Here is an 18,452-nt window from a genome sequence, read left to right as displayed (position 1 = left end):
AATCTTTCTAGAATTGCATGCTTTCTCAATCTGCTACAGGTCCTCGCAAGCACTCAATCTCTTCTTTTGCTCCACTATCACACTTGTTCCCTCCTCCATGCACTTCAGTTTCAGCCTAGAGTGCAGAAAAACTGTTGGAAAAAGTAAGCATTAGTTTCATTTCATATGTCAGCATGGAAAAAGAGGAAAATCCCAAATTCTCAACAACTATACCACCTTAAGTGGGAGGCCAACATGTCTCCACCATCCACCAGCGTGATGTGTAACTGTTTAAAAGTTAGTTAATATATGATTAGATGCTTTTTAGAGATATCAAATAAAATATGCATCATGTCAGAAAAATCAGAAACAAGTCTGAAAGTTTAAGAAAAAACATTACTTCTTTAGAATGAGATTGTAAGCCACTTTCACCTGCACTGCTAATGACTGAAGCACAACCAACCTAAAAGTTTATTGGAAGCATCGTACCAACAGGGCAGGAAAATAAGCAGCAGGTACAGCACTCCAGAGTTGTTCCAGGCAAATCCATAGTGCTAACTAGATTGCACCTCCAGAAACACTATCAGTCGATCTGTCTAGGACTCCAGGAAGCCGAGATTTTCACCTCAGGACAGCTGTCAAAGACAAGTAAAAACCATGCAATCTTTGTGCTATTAGTTGGCTACATGAGAAGATCCCTAGTATTGACATTTTGGGCTGTGATTTCCTGCATAAACACATATATGCTACTAATCCAGTCTACACAGCCATACACCGGTTATTTATTATATACAGACATTTTTATTAACACATTGAAACAACAGTGGAAAAAAAGAGAGGTAGGTTTGTTTTGTTTTATGTTAAAGTTCAAAAGACACAGGAGCATGGATTAGACTAAAAAAATTTTATTGAAACTTGTCCAAAATCCAGTCAGGCACACAATTTATCCATTACACTAAGGCTTGTCATTCTGTATGGCATAGAAAAACGCATCTCAACAAGTTGAAACATGAAACAACTAAGTTAGTGAAGTTAAGGCACTTGAGATGTGTGTTAATTTAGCAAAATTGCATAAGAATAACATTCTACTTTGAATTATATAGTCCTTTCCGAGATTCAATCTAAAGCATCTAAATTTTGTAACTCCTTGAGACAGGGGAGAGGCAGAAGCAGGAGACAAAAGTCTCATTTTCCTCTGACTCGTAACCTCCAAGGCCATCACAGCCTACGAAAGGACGTATTACTGAATCAGGCTGCAAAGATTTCCTGTAGTAGAGGTGCTGAACTACACAACAGCTTGGGCTGAGGCACAACGTCTTCCACTCAAGAATCCTTAAGGCAAAGTATCTTTGTGAGATGAGAGAACAAAAGGAGAGAGCAAAAAGCACATGCATTCAATTGTAAGGCTAACAAATCTTTCCTGGGGCAACAATATTTATCCTGGGATTAGATATCTCTGCCCACTCCCATATCCTCCCAAGGATAAAAACTTGGAGAAAATAAATGGAGAATGCAAGAACTTACATAGTGACCAAAAATCTGATACCTGTTGGTTTGTCAGGGCTCTGAGCAGTAACTTGAAAGCCAGTTAGCAACCTTTAATTCATGCTATAGATAGCTAGTTACCTTTGTAGTTTTGGTTTGTGTTTTTGAGAGTGTGAGTGTTGGTCAGTATAAGAATATTTTTTTCGGCTCTGAGCCAATGTTTACAACTTAAATGTTGCAGTTGCAGCATTTGGCAAATAAAGTTTTTAATGAATAATTGAATTAACTCAGTTCTACCTGTTGAAAATTCTCCCTTCATCTGTGAAACAACCTCTTGCATCATACAGCAGTTAAGTACTCTTCTCAAAAATGAGATATAGCTCTAGGATATGCGCATTCCACACTGGAATTTGGAGTATGATCCAAATCAGAGTGAAGGAACACAGAGTGAAGGAAAAGATTTCCAGGTACCTGAAGGTGTTTCCTCAACCATGAAAGGCATGACAGAGCAGCTATTGTCACCTGTTATGCACAAACAGGAAATAAAGTGATAAATATTTGAGGGAAAAAGAAACATATGGAAAACAGATTATCCAACTGAATTTAAAGTACTGTTTCTAGTTAGTTTATGGAAATTGAGTTCTAAACATTAAGTTCTGAATTTCACTAGAAGTAGAGTTGTTTAAGAAGATGTAAAGCTTATGAGAAAGAGATTGCATCTTAATACTCTGTGTCCTTCAGAGCAAATTGCTTGTTATATTTAAGGCACCGCACATCGTCTTTGGTTCAGTGTTTAACTATCTCATTCAGTGTAAAGAGAGGTAGCACGAACCATACATATTTAGCTCTTCCATTCCATTACACGCAATTTCAGAGTCGCCACCTTTCTGATGTTACAGATTCAGAAATCCTTTAACTCATTAGGAAACTGCAGGAACAAAACAACAAACATTCTTATTAATTTTGTACGAAACAAAAGCGTGCAACATTCCACTTAGCTTTCAAACATGCCCAAAAAATCAGAATGAGAAACTGGGCCTGATGCAACTAAGAGGTAAGCAGCTGTGGAGAAGTCGCTTAAAAGTGAGTCTTCTAGTAACTCAAAAGCCAAGACAACCACATCTTACCTACAACAAAGTTAGCAGAAATACATAAGACCATTTCAGAGACCAGAATAAAAGCTGACCAGTTATTAAACAGGGAGTAAGTTCAGCTCTCTTCTGGTCTTGAGAAAAGTCTTTATGAAACAACAAATTTTATTATTTAGATATTTTTAAGTAGGAACTGGCTTCTCATAGAAAGGGGATAATATTTGCCTGTGGGATTAGCCTTCCAGACAAATTAAACTCTTTGCAGAGCTGAGATGGTTAGAAGCTGGTCCCTCAACATCTATTTATTCCTTCAAAATGCATAAAACCTAGTAAAAACAGACAAGATATCTACACTGATCATATATATATATATATATATAAAATAAAGCAGTCAATTAACAGTGCTAGACTTTTTATAGAAGCAATCCCAAAATGTATGCAGCTTTAAAGCCTCAGCCATTCTCCTTGTTCTCACAAATAGGGATTAATAATCAAGATATATGAATATGGAGGAAACAAAAAGGGGGGGGGGGGAGAGACACTTTTTTTCATTATAAGTTGGCTGAGATATCACTATTAAAACATAAATACTCTATAATATGTAATGGCATGAAAAGGAGAGTACCACAATCTTTCCTTTGGCCAGACTGAAAAATCATGATATCCACCAAATACCATTATTTCTGGTGATTACATTGACCAATACTGCCACTCTTTGAAAAGCAACTGGAGCATTTTTAAAAGAGTATTTCCCACCAAATTACATTTCAGAAAATAGGCCCTTTGCCCATTTCTGCATTCTGGTTTATATTAATATTACCAGACAAGGAAATACCCGTCAGTGGGAACAGATTCATGCATAAGCATATAGTCCAGATAAAAAACAAAAACAAACTTCTAGTATCACTCTCAATCTTTAAGTCTTCATTTGTGTTTACCCACTTCCTTCAAAAAACTCTTCAAAGTAGACACTTTGAAGGAAGTGTCTACCCACTTCCTTCAAAAAACAAAAAAATACAAACATATTTTGTACTTCAGAAGAAGTACAAAATACAGCTACTGTTGTAGCTGTATTGCAATGCACAGGAAAACAAAGACTGAAGCAGCAGAAAAGACGTACCTGTATGGGTAGCCATGGTATTTAGATCTGAAGACAGACAGCAACCAGCTGAAGAACACCACCACCAAACCAATACCAGCAATACACATGACTGCAAGAGATGCAGAGTAAGATTCTGGTAACGTGACAGCTGTCCCTCAAAAACACCACAGTGACTGGGGTTTTCAAAAGCATTCTGTAATATTTACAGATTTGGTCAGATGAGACCTCTAATAGAGTCACTGAGAAGAACTAGATTAACCCCAGTTTTCTTTCAAATTCCTACTGTGAATCAATTTTATGCCATTGCCTTAAGAGAAAGTAAGTGCCTCCTTCTCTCCCTTACTAGCGAAATGCTGCAAAGCATCTTTACATCTCCCCTTCTCCCAAAAGGGCTTTGAATTTATCTTGCAGTTTGCTAAGCAACTCCAAATGCTGTCAAAAAACCAAATGATTCACTTCTGCTTCGAGGTGGGGAAGTGTACAAAAACGCACAATGCAAAAGCATTTCTATTAAACAGTGTATCAGACATCTTTACTGACTATGCCTTCTCTTAGAGGAAAAAGTATTAGTACTTACTTTTTCTTTTCCCCACATCCATGTCAGAAGTAGCAGCTTCGTGGAGGAGTACCATTCCTAAAGTAACACCACCATCTACGAACGCTGTTTAAGGCTAAATCAACAAAATACAATAGACTCAATATAATACACTCATTCCTAATCTTGTAAATTCAGCTCCCACTCCATTCCTGGGGCATTAAAACTCACTGGAAAACGAAAAGACATCCCAGCCAAACCAGCAACTAGGGGAGGGAGGGGAAGGCAGGAAGCAACTGAAAGGCATTCATACTGTCAACTTTTAAGAGAAGATAAATACGAAGTTTATATTTTAAACTGGAAGGTATAGTAGATCTTGACACAAAATTAAAAACATGCATTTATTATCTCAGCTTGTAATGAAACAGCATTCCTTCCCAGAGAGCTCGGTTCACTCCTACTACTGTTCTACTCCACTGGAAAAATCCCCAAAGGAATTAAACTTCTGCATTTTACTCAGCTAATAGAATGAATAGAATGCATGCAATATTTAATCTAACAGGATATCTTTCAAGTAGCAATATTTCAGTCTTTTCTAATTCTTCAATTAAAAAGAAAATGAAAGCTTGTAAAATTAAGGAAGCACAGACAATTTAAAATGCCTGACATTTGCAAAGAATGAACCCTAGCAGAGCAAAATAGTGGATCCAGTGGAACAAAAGACAGAATTCCCAAAGATTTCATTCCGTTTCACTACAGATGTTCAGTTCCCAATCCTCCTCCTGAAATGAGAAATACTTATCATTGACTGCAACGGGACTGTTAGGAAATCTTTCCCTTTCAGACACAGTCTACCTTCAGCACAAGAGAAGAGTGACTTCAAGCTACAGGAACCTTGCCAACTTCTACCATTTTAAATGCCTCCAGCAGCTGGTAGATTGGGTCCATAATGTGATGGATAGCAGTAACACAATCATCAACAAAAAGCTTCTAGGTTGAATTTGACTGAGTGCATCAGAAGTACAGTAACAATTAGAAAAAGATCAGAAGTCCCCCTCCAAATGGATGTTTTAAGTTAAAAAAAATCTTTAATAATGAATACACAGCAAGAGAGTAAAGTTCTTTTAACACCAGCATATTTAAGCATCAATTGCTTACTTTGTATTATTTTATTACAAAAAACCCCAATGCATGGCTTGCTGAAATTGGGGTTTTGAATAGATAAAACAAGAAGAGAAAAGGGAGAAATTAGCAGAAGTTGCTCTGTTAAAGAACATTGCTGTTTCAACAGAAGAGACTTGTTAATCGTTGTCAAGCAGTGAAGAGCACAGGTACTTTGAATGAAGTTTTAAAATAATGTGCCTGTAGTAAGTCTGCTATTCGGTACACTTGTGTACTATAAAATGTAAACAATTCGGGACTGTGAAGCTTCAAGAAAAAATATATTTAATAAAATAAAAAATCCTGAATAAAAGATAAAAGAATGCACAGGCTGACACAGGTGACGAGACAAGGAAGAAAAGCTTGAGTCACAGATGACTAAAGTTACAGATGATGGATCAAAAACATAGATGTGGGAACAGAAGAAAAGAACATTGAATTTTAGAGTATTCTTATGACTCCAAAGAAACATTTTTATACAAATGAGAAAGGCAAAAGCTCTCAACCTGCAAGTTTCCGCTTGCCCTTCTTGATGGCACAATACTGGCATGGAAAAATCCTGAATCGTTAGCATGAACAAGTGGTAAGATGAAAAGTAAAGAAAGTAAGCGAAGAAATAAAAGAAGAAAGATTGGTAATAGAGGAAGGAATTCCACACCAAAGCAAGAACTAAGTAAGTGAGATTGAAAAGATAAGAGACAAGCACAGAGGAGCAGGGGCTATCCTGAAGAATCTCGTGATTCCACAAAGATCCACATCTTTAACGCTGTATTCAGTTCAGTTGTTAAGCAAGGAAGAAGGTGGTGAGAAAGCAGTAAACATTTTTCTATTCAACTTAAAGATCACTGGCATAGGAAAAGCATAGCTGTCAACACAGACAGACTCTACAAGCTTCTGCAACAGTATTACGTGGCAGTTACGAGCCTTGACAAAGTACTCTCATAGAAAAGGCAGCAGCATAAGCTAACAGAAAAATCATCACCAACCACATGCTTCTCAGTAGGAAGGATACTAAACAGAAGAACAATGTGTGTTTCTGCCACAAATTGGGCTTGGCTGCTTCCATGGATATAGTTCTGTAAGAAACAAACAGTAATTGAATTTAGAAAAGACTGGAGTCAACTTTGGCATGATTAACAACAGCTATAGAGCTTGGAAGTGGGTTTTGCACTGTCTCTTTCAGGAGACAGAACAGAAGTTGGAGCACGAACAATTTCATCTGTTGACCATTGATTTTTGGGGGGAGCTGTGTCAGCATCAAAAGTCCTTCTATTATCACGGGCCATCAGCCCAAAGTACCATTCAGATTATAAGAAGTGCCAGTGCAGCTACAACCTTCATGGTCCAGATCCCCTGTTCAGCAGGGCAAAATACTATAATCATGCCCTCCTGCACCCACTGTGATCCCAGTCTGATCCATTCCCTGACTTAGATTCTTAGGTTACGTATGTTGCTCCTCAGCTTAGGGACAGTCTCTTCAATCTCGTGTGAACCCTATTCACTTGGCTCCAGAACCAAGCATTTGAAATCTTTTTCATGGCATATCAGGAAAAGGAACATCACTACCAATACCACTGAAGCTTTATTCTTCAGTCTCAAAAAGGCTTAGGAATGATGTAAACAGAAGAAACAAAAGGAAGTGTTTTCAAGAAAACATTTAAAATATGAGAACTTCCACTCAGTGAGTTGGCTCAGTTTTATTTACATTAACAGTTTACTAACCAACTGAGTTAACAGAAAACTTGAAATTTGAGAAAGAATAGCATTTTTTAATCCCTTATGGGAAGCTCTACATCACTATGGTTGCAATGTTATATCTAAGTAGAAAAAAAAAATGAAGTTTGATAAGCCGATCCACTTTCTGTGGAAGAATACAGAGGGCCTGACCCACCTAACCAGGCATGAAAGGACATTTCACCAAATTAATTCCCTTCTGAGTAAAATACATGAGGAAAGCCAGTATGTGATGTGAAACCACCTGAAGAGATGCAATGCTCTCAATACATTCTGACTACTTTTATAGTGTATCTCATTCTATATTATGTACAGAGCAGTATATTTCAAGTGATGTTAAAACTGATTTTTCCCAAGAATGAGATTTCATAAGTCTAAGGTCACTAGACATTAATTTACCTCAAGAATCTCAAAGAAAGATGTTTTTATATGGAAGTCATTAGATGGGTGTATGAGCTAAAAAGACCAGGTTAAACATGAAATTGCCAGGCTCAGCAATAGGACTGTTTAACATGTACAACTCAACATAAACACCTTTATTTTGCTGTTAGCAATTTAGAACTATTGTGTCTCTTCATCACTAGAGATACAATATATGTACAAGACAGAGGAAAGCAAACGTCAAAGGTAAATAAACGCTGAAAAGAAAACATGAAAACAAATAGGAATGGTTAAGAGGCATAGGAGGTCAGAGAGATGGAAGAGATCAGGTAATTTAAAATAATCTACCCTCAGAATCTAAGCAAAAAAGCATTGTCATTATGCTTCTGCCAAAATGTATTACTACTTTTACATTTTGGAGAGATGAGGAACAACAAGATGAAAGAAATGCTTACCCTAGGTTCTGAAGGGGTAACCCCCCATCCAAATAACTTGTTAGCAAATAGTTTTGGTTACTCTGTATGCTATCCTCTCTACCCTAGAGCATTATTTTAGTACCTTCTCAGCTTTCTGTAATTACTAGAATAATGAAAGTTTCTGCACACAAAAAGACCTTGAACTCTCTAGGTATTAACACAATAAAAATAAATTCCAAGGTAACACTTCTGAACCAGTATGTCCCGTTTACAGCAGAGTACCATCCATATGGCTGCTGTCTAATGCTTTATTGCATGGAAAGCACTTTAAGCAGTTTCTAACAAGAAACTGAAAATGCTGCCAGATAGTAAATTAATCTTAATATTTCTCATCTGATTAAGAACTGCACTTCTTATTCTCTCTCTTAAAAGCTTATTACTGAGCACAGAAGGCAATACACCTAAAAAACCCCTAAGCAACATTTGTCCTTGCTCCTAGAACATCACAGAACTAATGCCACCATTCTTACAGAATTAATGAATCATTGAACAAAAGATTGGAGGAACAACTTTCCTATCAAAATGGAATTCTAGGTAATGGTTGAAGTTATCGCACAGCAATTAGACAACAGAGCACTTTGTTTTGGATTAAGATCAGTATTTTATGATTTCTTAGTAGTAAAGTATGAGTCTGCAAACAGAGTTTCTTCTTCTATTTGAGCCAAGAAAAGGATAAAGCTAACGGGAAGAAAATCTAAAGCGTGACTGGAGCTCTAACACTCCTTCTGTTTCAAACAAAACCAAACCTGTCTTTTACAGGCATATTTTAGGAGAAGACATCCTCTCTGAACTAACCAACAGCTCTCTAATTTGCCTTGCTCACTGCAGGAGAGGTTAGCCTCACTGACTTACAGAGAAAGAAGCCAGGAATAGAATTTGCACTCTGACTTGCCTCTTTTAGTATCAGCCTTATTCTGTAGAAATACAACAGAAATGCAGAAAAGAAAATAAAGACGACTTACCACTTGTCCTGTATGGGGATTCTTATGAGCATAGGGTGGACCTCTAATGTGGTTCCACATCTGGCCTGATGTCATTGCTAACACAAAACACTGAAAAGAAAGGAAAACTATTTAATAAGGATTTTTTTTTATTTTTTACCCAATTACTTTTCATTTCATACCAAAACATACTGGTTTGGAATAAAGTCTTAGGCTAAGCTTTGTCCTACCTTTTATTTGTACAACAGGCATCTGATCAAGCGTTAACTGAGCTGAAAAGACTGAGATCAAATAATATTATCAGACTACCAAAAAGTAAAACTAAATGCACCTCATTTTCCTCTACCAAGTTTAAGCATCTTTAAATACAGAAGCTTTTAAAGACTTGAATTGCTACAAAACTCATGACAACAGGAAGACGAGAGTTATAATTACTCACCAAAGCAGCAAATGCCCAGCCAGTTTTGTTATACAGAAAATCCAGATTGCTTCCACGCAAATATACGAGGCCTCCGATGACAGCCAGCAGCAGTCCTAACATCAATGGTCCAGCATAGTTTGGTGGCCTTATCACACGAATCTAAACAGAGGATATTTAAATTATTTGCCCTCAATGGCATTACACGTTATACCCACGCTCCTGCTAACAAAACTTACAATATATTAGAGTGGAAAAAATATCAACATGCACACATAAGTTTTGTATATAATAAATCTGACTAGGGAAGTAAGTAATGCTTTTTCCCTCATTACTATAACTTCAGTTTTATACACCTTCACCCTACCTAATAATTTAAAGGCTGTTTTTCTTCCATAGGAACAGAAGGGGGAGAAGGAAGGAGATTAGTTTTACCATCTTATCAAATACAGAATTACACAAAATATTAGAACACAGAACATAAGGAACCTTAAAGACGTATTCATGTGCCCAAACTAGATTTTGTAGACAAGAACTATTTAGACTATACGTGAGTAGATTGTTAGCCACAGAACACAATTGACATATTTCATAGCTGGAATTACATAATAAGGGAGTGCTGCAGAGGTGGTGATGGGGAAAGTCTGTATACACTTACACTGACATCAGTTCTGTCAGCCACCCAACGAGCAAGTTGTTCAGCTGCAAAGCCGCGCACCTGAAGTTCGTATGTGTCACCCCGTTTAGGCTTCCCTTTAGCAGGAAAGTTAATGAAGGTTGGAGCAGAATTCATGTTTAGCTGTATTTAGAAAATTCATAAAAGAGACAGCATCATGAAAGGTCTACTTAGTAACACACAATTCTATTCCATTTGTATCTTGCAACAGCCTCACTAAATCAATCAGAAAAAAGTAACTATTCAATAAATAGATTTCATTGAAAATGACTTAAAAGTAAAGACAGCACACAGTAGCTTGCAGTTGTGTATTTCATAAGAGTAATCCGTATACTCCTGCAATTTCCCTTTGTGTTCCATACTGTTTTCTCCTTTTAGTATTGAGAAACAAAATTTTTTTAGCTCTGTCAATAGCTGTTCTGGATGTCTTAGAAAAAAATTGTTACTTCTGAGTAGGCTTTTTTTTTTTTTTAAACACAATTGAGCACGCTTTCTAAAGTGATTGACATTTCTTTGTTAGTACTCAGATCTATAGCTACCAATTCAAAAGGTTCAGACCAGTTAAGAGGAGATTATAATAGGTAAATAAAAGTAGTTGTTTATAAAATGCAGTTCTATCTTTTCCTAACACTGTTTTTCCCATAGCATTTCAGGTTTTTTGAATCTGTTTCTTCTATAAATACTACTTTTGGGAGAGAAATCTGCAAAATAGGAATATATACAATAATCTATAAAGGCCATAGCTCGCTGAATGAATTTTTGAGGTTACACTATGGGAAAATTTAACAAGAGCAATACAAGACATCCCTTTCCACTTCTCCAGTTCAAAAGCTTACATTTAACAAAGTATCATTGCCTAAATTGTGTAGCTTTAACAGAGATGAGCATCTCAAAAAAAAGAAAAAAAAAAAAGATTTGCAAAACTATAATGAACTATTAATTTGATCTACAACTGCAAGCCTACATGGAATGTTCTCATACACTAAAACAAAAATCTAGTTCTATAATGTTAGTAGAAGAGCAAAATGACTGGGTACTTGAAAAGAAATAAGTTAACCGATACTGAAAGCCTAACCTATCATTCTCTAGTACTCTAAAAATTGTAATAGCTGTTCCTAACGACATCGGTGCTTTCTATCTTGCCTCTTTGTGTATCATAGAAGAATTCCATTAAAAATTACACTATAAGTTATTATAGGAGACAAACTCAGAAGAAACAGTCAGAGAAGCCAGTACACTCCTTGTGCCTATTCCAGATTTCTCAGTTCTGTTAATGCTACTGCCAACATGCTACTGCCCTCTGCTCTTCTCCTCATTTCTTCTATGGCAGCTTTTAACTTTTCAATTATTTCTTTAATCATTGTAACACTAAATTTTGTACACATCTTTACCTTCTTGCCCTCAGCCTCAGTTAAAAATAACGTTAGAAGAGAAAAAGAAAGACATTACCATCTGAAATACATCTGAGCCTTCATCAAAATCTACCATAGCAAAAAAAATCTTATTGGTAAATGCACTGGAATATCGCCAGGAGTTTGCCAGAATCTGGTATTCCTCATCAGCTTGCCTGTAAAAGACACAAAGTGAGATGCTGTATCATGTGTCTGTCCAGAACACAAGTTACAAAACACCCACCCCGTTAACGGGTGCATCCCAACACCCCTACATTAATTTTCTAGTGATAAAGAAAAAGTTTAAGGCCAGACACTCATCTAACAACGAAGCAAAGCATTTAGCACTGCTGTTTTTTTAAATGCAAGGGCAAGTTTTGTTGAATCCATGAACACAAGCAGCGGTACTTTCTAACTGAAATTTGAAATGGAACCCAGCAGCTCATGATTTGCTAGTCCACAGAACGCCAAAACAAGTATAGGTGTGCCCTCTTTTCCATGTCAGAGGATGGCAAACCAATTAATTTCAACTAACTAGGTATAAAAAAATCATCTTTACAGACCTCTGCCACCCCCAGATTAATACATGAAAGCTGTAATATGGTTAAGGATCCAGCATATTATAATTGTAAATAAATAAGTGCCAGTCAACATATTAATTAACAGCAACTTTTAGACTGCATGGCCTGCAGTAATTCTACAAACATTTCTTCAGCAGCCTATGCCAGGAAAGCCAAGTTTTCACCCTATCTTTCTCCAGAAGCCTGTCAGTAAGAATATTGCTTCCGCAAAGCACTGATTATTTTAGGAGGGAGATAAATCATTAAGGACTATGTTGTTTTCTCACATACATATTACACATATATTCCCACACATTTAATTTCAAATATAATCCTACTATAACATGCCCTAGTATATTCCTCCCGTGTATGTGAAAGTTTTATCCTATTCTTAAATTTCATTTCCTAGAAAGCATATGATGATTTTCAAGTTCCAATTTAGGACTAAAGTCCGTACTTGCACACAACACACTGTCTGTGAGACTGAAGAGCAGTGAACATCACAATCACCGAGTAATTTCTGGGTGGTGCCTTCACAAGGCGTCGAAATTTGTCTCCATTCATTCGAATAACTGATCTTTTACTAGCCCACTCCATTAGCTGGTTCACTTTTTCTGATAACACCATCTGAAAATAAAGTCAGAGAAATACTGTTGTTTGTTTTTTCTCCAGTCTCACAGTACAATCTTGAAGGTTTTTAGGTTTGCTGTAAAAAACAGCTGCACTGTATTTCATAAGAACACCGACCACATGATGTGATACTTCATTAAGATTCTTGAAGGCATTCACAGATCCTTTTGACAGTCATGTTAATATTACTCATTTACTTTAAGCCCTTAGCATTACACATGCTGGCGAAGACTGTCAGCTCACTAGCACTTTTTCATGTTGCTAATTGTAAATTTCTTTCAGATGTACAAACTGCCCCAAATCACTCCTCAGTATTTATTCGATATTAAGCATCACATCCTGTTTCAGAAGATTTCAAAACTTGGTGGAAGTGGAATCAACACTGGAGATGGAAGCGAGCTCAACATCTAGTTTTCAGCGTTGCTGGAAAAAACTTGATTCAGTACATATCTGGAGAACTCCAGAGTGCTCAACACTAAGCTCTTCTTTAAAAATGAGCCAACCAATTCTGTAACATTATACAAAGCAGTATTAGACAAGTGCCAAACCCCCAAATGTTACATTTATCATAAACTACTTCTCCTTATCAACACCCTTCTTCAGAGAAATGCTTTAGGGTAAATAATAAACTACTCTTCTCTGACTTACAACTGACACGAGTATATACAGAGGGATCTTTTCAAAGCCTAGGAGCCAAGTGGGTGGAAATAAGCGACATCTTTGTGATTACAACCAAAGACAGTCCGTCCACCCATCCTCCCCCTCCAAATCTCAGACAACAGGAAGTCAACACTCTCACAGTGCTTTCTACAAGAACAGAAGAACCTGGAATTAAACGCATTCGAAAATAAAATAAAAATTAGAATCGTATGATACTAAAAAGGCAGCTGCTCCGCTCAGCCCCCAGGCGCGCCCGCGGGCTTCCCGTCAGAGCCTGGCCGGTGCCGCCGAGGACGGCCGACCCTCAGGCTGCGGAGACCAGCGGGCGACCCAGGGTCGGGCCAAGCCGCCCGGTGGGCGGCCTGCCGGGCCCCGCCCCGCCCTCAGCCTCCCCGCCGCTCGGCGCTGGGCGACCTCAGCGCGGGCCGGCCTCCGGGGAACCCGCCGCGGCCGCCCCGGCCCGGCCCGGCCCGGCCCTGCCCTGCCCCTCGGCGCGGCCCGCCCGGGGCAGAGCGGCGGCCGCGGAGGGAAGCCCGGCGGGGCTCCCGGCGGCGCCTCACCTCCTTCCGCTTCTGCCCCGCGGCGCGCGGCCCGCCCCAGGCCAGCAGCAGCAGCAGCGCCAGCACCGGCAGCGCCGCCATGACCGCCCCGCTCTGCCGCCTCGCGCCCATTGGCGGGCGCCGACCCACTGGCAGCGCGGCCCCGCCCAGGCACTTCCTATTGGCGGCGATGCCGCCCCGCGGCTCGCCGCCGGCCTCCGATTCGTCGAACCTGTCTCCAGCCCGGGCTGCCGCTAGCCTGTAGGAGCGAGGCAAGCTGGAGCCGTTCGATTGGCGGAGCCCTGAGGGAGGGGGGGCCGGGACGCCCGGGAGATGGCGGCGGCGGTCTCTCCGCCGCCCGTCTTCAAGGGGTGCTGCGGCTGCCCCGCTGCAGCAGCTCCTCACCTTGAGGATACACCCGAGCTTTCCTCAGCGCCTGCGGCTATTTAAACATTGCAGACTGCCGCAGTGTGCGCGGGCCGCCTCACGTCGGTAAACCCCAAGAAACCAAAAAAAGGAACCTAGAATAAAGCTCCAAGGAACTTAATCGACAGCTCCCCAAAGGCGTACGCTTGCTTGATTTTATACACGCACGTATATTGCTGGGTCGTGTGTTAAAAAGACTGTTAAAACCGTAAACGCACTCGGGAAATCCTCAGCCGTTGTGTAATGGGTTAGGGGCTCTCGAGCGTAATCGCCACAGAAAAACGTGGGTTTACTCACGCTTCATTTTTCCTTTATTTCTTTATTCGCGGACGTATACGCTACAGAAATAATTTCTGGCGCCGCGGGCTTCGCTGCAATTTCTATTTGCACTAAAATCTCTGGCTTTAGCTCTTCGGCCCTTTTATGAATTTAAATTCACATAAGAAAGGGAAAAAAAAGTGGTGTCAGAAGTGGGATTCGAACCCACGCCTCCATACGGAGACCAGAATACCCAACCCGCCACGGGAAGGCGCGGAACGCCTTGAGTCTGGCGCCTTAGACCACTCGGCCATCCTGACACTGCAACAACTGCGGCCGCCGGGAGGTTCTTACCCCTTTCCTCATGGCCGCGCCCGCCTCCCCGCCTTCCCCAGCTATTCTTGGAGAGTGCTCCCGAGCCTGTAAATTGGAGAGGAGCCCCTCTTTCTGTCTCTCTCTCTCCCGGCTACGAAGCTTCCCCCGCCCTCGCTCAACCATAGCCCGGCGGTGCCTTTCCTCCGCCACTGTGCGGCCACATTACCCACAGGGCTCTGCTCAGTAGCGCGGCGCATCTGTGACTTCCGGCGCGACCATTTTGTTTTTCACCGCTCGCCAAGGGTACCAGCGTCCCGCTGGCAGTAGGGTCGTACTGCTGTTGTCAGCATGCTCCCCGTGGCTAGGGCTGCTCTGAACCTCACCGGTAAGCGAGGAAGAGGGTCTCTGGAGTATAGAAGCGCTGGGGGTGTTTCGCTGAAGTAGGCGGTTTCGTCAGGGGGTCTCCCCCCTGTTCTTTGCCTTCCCTGTGAGGACTGGCCCTGAACGGTCCCTCGGCTCGCTTCGCCCCCGAGGAGGGTCGTGAGGGCAGCTGGGGGACTGCGGGCGGCTGTCTCGTCATCCTTCCTCTGCTGCCTTTTTTCCTTTCTTTTTTCTGCCTCTTTTACCTCCTAGTTGCTTTTGCTTGAGCTGACCTTGGGTTCCCTTCCTCGGTGCTTTTCCTCATTGATAGTAACTAAAACCACATCCAGGTTTTGTAACCTGAGGTGGCAAGGTGTAGTCAGTGACCAGCCCTTAAGCTCAAGGGTAAAGTTACCTCTTCAGTGGTAAACTCCCCAGTGCTTAACGCGGCTCTGTCAAATCTGCTCCTGGTTCATGATGTGCTAGGCCAAGGGTGCATGCACCTGAAATAAACGTGTTTAGCAGTGTTTCTCTCGGTAGGTGTTCAAGCTTCTTTTCTCTGTTTTAAAAAAAAAAAAACTTGTGCAGCCTCACAGAGCATGCTAGGGATGTAGTAGCATTATGGGTATTGCCGTCATCTTCTCCAGTCATGTTTGGGTAAATGTGAACCATTGATCTGAAACTAAAAGGTTATATTTTGTAATGTCTGTGCACATATCACTGTCTCATCAAATGCTTTGTATGCAACTACTGAACAATCTCTGTGTTTTGAAGCTGGTGGTTGATTCTTCACTCTGTTTTCTCCTTAATAAGTGTACCTTTTATAGTGTACATTTACAATGTACATGGTACATTCTGTCATCTGAAGATACCTGCCTGTGTTTCGTTCTCTATTATTTACCTCATGCGAAGGCCCACAGTTACTTGCACTTCCTTTTTCACCTCCCTCCCCTCCCTTCAAAAATCTTGAAGGAATGAGAAAGGTGTTACCCATACCCACTATCTGCAACCCCTTAATGTGATGGTGAGCTTCATCCTAAAAATGCTTACACTTACTGGCAATACAGATATTTACAAATAGGAATCTGAAACTTTTAAGTACTAAATAAAATATTTTATTAGAGAAATAGTAGTACTTAAAAGTGTACTTGAACTTCCACACTGAGGGCCCAGAGCAAACATATTAATGAAAAAGGTAACTTAGAGGATTTTCTTACTGGAATTAGACTTCAGGAATAACTTTCTAGAGAGAAATTGGGGGAGCTGAAACAAAATGCAAGGCTTTCTGTATCTCCTGTGTTTTGGAATAATTCCAAAGCTCTAAGTACAAAAGATTAATTTTTTTCAGCTTTTCTTAAAGTCTTTTAATGCTTACGCTTGCCTCTCTGTTGGTGGGAGATGAGGATTGTGAATGGTTTGAATGTACATTCTAGTTGATTTCTGTACTTCTAATTCTCTTCAACATTAATTAGCTCGTGGCATTCAGCGTACTGCAGTAAGACAAGCTCATCGCAAATATGAGCCTAACTTCCATGATAAATACGGAAACCTGGTACTCGTTGGTGGAGCCGTAGTATTTACTGCTGTCTGGGGATATGTAAGTTGTCCTTTTTTTCCACCATTTTGTTGTGACTAGAGCTGTAAACTTGCAAGCTATTAAGTTTCATAAGGGCTTACCTGTTTGAAGTAACTTAGGTGGTCAGAATTTAGGAGCTTTTTATATAAGTGAATAGTAATGTGATAGAGATGAAAGTTGTGTTAGTTCATATTTTGAGTTGTTACACAAATTTCTGTTGCTTGATTTTAAACTGTAGTAGAAACAACTATTGGGATTTCTAAGCTATACAGGTAGAGGTTTTAGCAGAAAAATTTGTAGGTGAAAATGACAGTATGGTGATGAGGTTTTACATTCTAGATTCTTTGTTCTAAAGCTAGATATTTTGAAATAGAAAACTGAAGTATTTAAATATTATTCAGTATAAATATATTCCACTTGCTTTATTAAAAGGTGAATCTCATGTTCTAATAATCTATACTGAAAACAATAGAAATAGCCTTCTATCAGAAGGTTTCTTTTGATTTCAGAGTTAATAATCTTGATTTTTATCCTCCTACAGGTGTTTACACAAGCTGGAATTGAGTGGGGCTTGTCACCTGTTGGCAGAATCACTCCAAAAGAATGGAGGGAGTAACAGCCTTCGCTTATAATGAACTGGTCTAAACTTTCACTGAAAAAATTATCATGTAATGGCATTTGTTCCCCAATTACCACTTGTACAGTGGCATTCCTGGTCTAATAAACATACCTAGAAACCTGTTTGGCTCTTCAAGGTTTCCTCTATGCTCAGTGTCTGCTGAAGTGTAAGTAGTGTAAAAACTCAAAATAATTAAATTGTACGTTAGGTAGTCCCCGTTGTTCCTGTACAGGTCAGTCGTGGATAATGGACAAATCCAAAACATCGTATAGTTGTCCACTTAGCCAGGTATGTGTGTGCTTAAATGAACCTCACGTGATTCCCACTGCAGAGGTCACATTAGTTTGCTTCTGACTTCTGCTGCACATCTCCTGACAAAGTTCATATTTTCTGTTGAGATCCCATTTTTTTCCACAGAAGTATTTTTATGTCTTGAATCACTCTGCAAATAAGTTGTTTCTGTCTGAAGCCTTTGAGAGTTGCAAAGACCTTAAATTAGTTCTCGAGTCGGAGACGCTCCACAGAGGTAGGCAGTATGCCAGCACTGCCGTTCACTGGCGCCGAGAGAAATGTAAGTTTTCTAACGAGTTCTTGTGTAATCAAAATTTGTTAGGAAATAGATTAGGGGTAGGCACAGACTGTAAACCTCTGAGTCAGTTTGAATCCCTGAAAAACACAAATATCCTGCTTTTTGATACAGCAGAGATGTATGAAGTGCCTGCCTTGACGCTCCTCAGGCTTTAGTTGCCAGTTTCTTCCTGACTGCTACTCTTCCAGGGGCCAAGGTGAAAATGCTCGTTGGAGCAGCAGGTACGGCTCGGTGCAGCCTCCAGGCCCGTGCCGGGCTGGACCTCTCGGACACCGTTTAGCTTTGCAGCGCTCTGAGCAGCAGCGTCTGAAGCCGTCGGTCGGATTGGAGAGCGGAGCCGCCGTACCGCGCAGGGCGCCTTTGCAGTACCCGTCGCCCAGCTTGCTGTAAAATAACGTGTTTCGGGTGCCCGGTGCGGTGCTAAGGAGGCGGTAACGACGGCGCCCTGGGTTGCCGGCTGCCTGCGGAGCGGGGCGCGATCCCGCCCGCACGGCGCTGCCGCCTCCCTCCTCCGCGGCGCTTGCGCCGTCACGTGTCCTGCGGCGACGCC

At 40.6% G+C, this 18,452-nt stretch overlaps 2 protein-coding genes and 1 non-coding gene across 5 annotated transcripts; 1 reads left to right on the top strand and 2 right to left on the bottom strand.

Annotated features, from left to right (window-relative positions):
• Positions 1 to 866: 866 nt before the first annotated feature.
• On the bottom strand, positions 867 to 13,935 carry MAGT1 (magnesium transporter 1). 3 transcript variants are annotated; one of them, XR_012044783.1, is made up of 11 exons: positions 13,781 to 13,911; positions 12,388 to 12,557; positions 11,429 to 11,546; positions 9,962 to 10,102; positions 9,325 to 9,465; positions 8,907 to 8,996; positions 6,366 to 6,429; positions 4,235 to 4,309; positions 3,676 to 3,766; positions 2,297 to 2,392; positions 870 to 1,311 (listed from the first exon to the last, which is right to left on the bottom strand). XR_012044783.1 is itself a non-coding variant. In XM_072877171.1 (10 exons), exons 1-10 carry the CDS (start codon positions 13,889 to 13,891, stop codon positions 2,377 to 2,379), a joined length of 1,017 nt encoding a protein of 338 aa, XP_072733272.1. In that variant the 5' UTR covers positions 13,892 to 13,935; the 3' UTR covers positions 867 to 2,376. The 3 variants fall into 3 exon arrangements, 2 of the variants coding, with proteins under 2 accessions (XP_072733272.1, XP_072733271.1); XM_072877171.1 differs by having other exon boundaries at positions 867 to 2,392; positions 13,781 to 13,935; XM_072877170.1 differs by lacking the exons at positions 870 to 1,311; positions 2,297 to 2,392; positions 3,676 to 3,766 and having other exon boundaries at positions 4,308 to 4,328; positions 6,340 to 6,429.
• A 712-nt stretch (positions 13,936 to 14,647) lies between these two features.
• On the bottom strand, positions 14,648 to 14,763 carry TRNAL-CAA (transfer RNA leucine (anticodon CAA)). Its single transcript has 2 exons — positions 14,726 to 14,763; positions 14,648 to 14,693 (listed from the first exon to the last, which is right to left on the bottom strand). It is a non-coding gene; the product is annotated as a tRNA-Leu (tRNA).
• Positions 14,764 to 14,984: 221 nt separating this feature from the next.
• COX7B (cytochrome c oxidase subunit 7B) lies at positions 14,985 to 17,435 on the top strand. The gene is made up of 3 exons (XM_072876545.1): positions 14,985 to 15,143; positions 16,591 to 16,715; positions 17,236 to 17,435. Exons 1-3 carry the CDS (start codon positions 15,107 to 15,109, stop codon positions 17,308 to 17,310), a joined length of 237 nt encoding a protein of 78 aa, XP_072732646.1. The 5' UTR covers positions 14,985 to 15,106; the 3' UTR covers positions 17,311 to 17,435.
• The last annotated feature ends 1,017 nt before the right edge of the window (positions 17,436 to 18,452 follow it).

The sequence above is a fragment of the Ciconia boyciana genome, chromosome 12 (genome assembly GCF_034638445.1).
Source record: "Ciconia boyciana chromosome 12, ASM3463844v1, whole genome shotgun sequence".
NCBI lineage: Eukaryota > Metazoa > Chordata > Aves > Ciconiiformes > Ciconiidae > Ciconia > Ciconia boyciana.
This window is presented reverse-complemented; position numbering and strand designations above follow the sequence as displayed.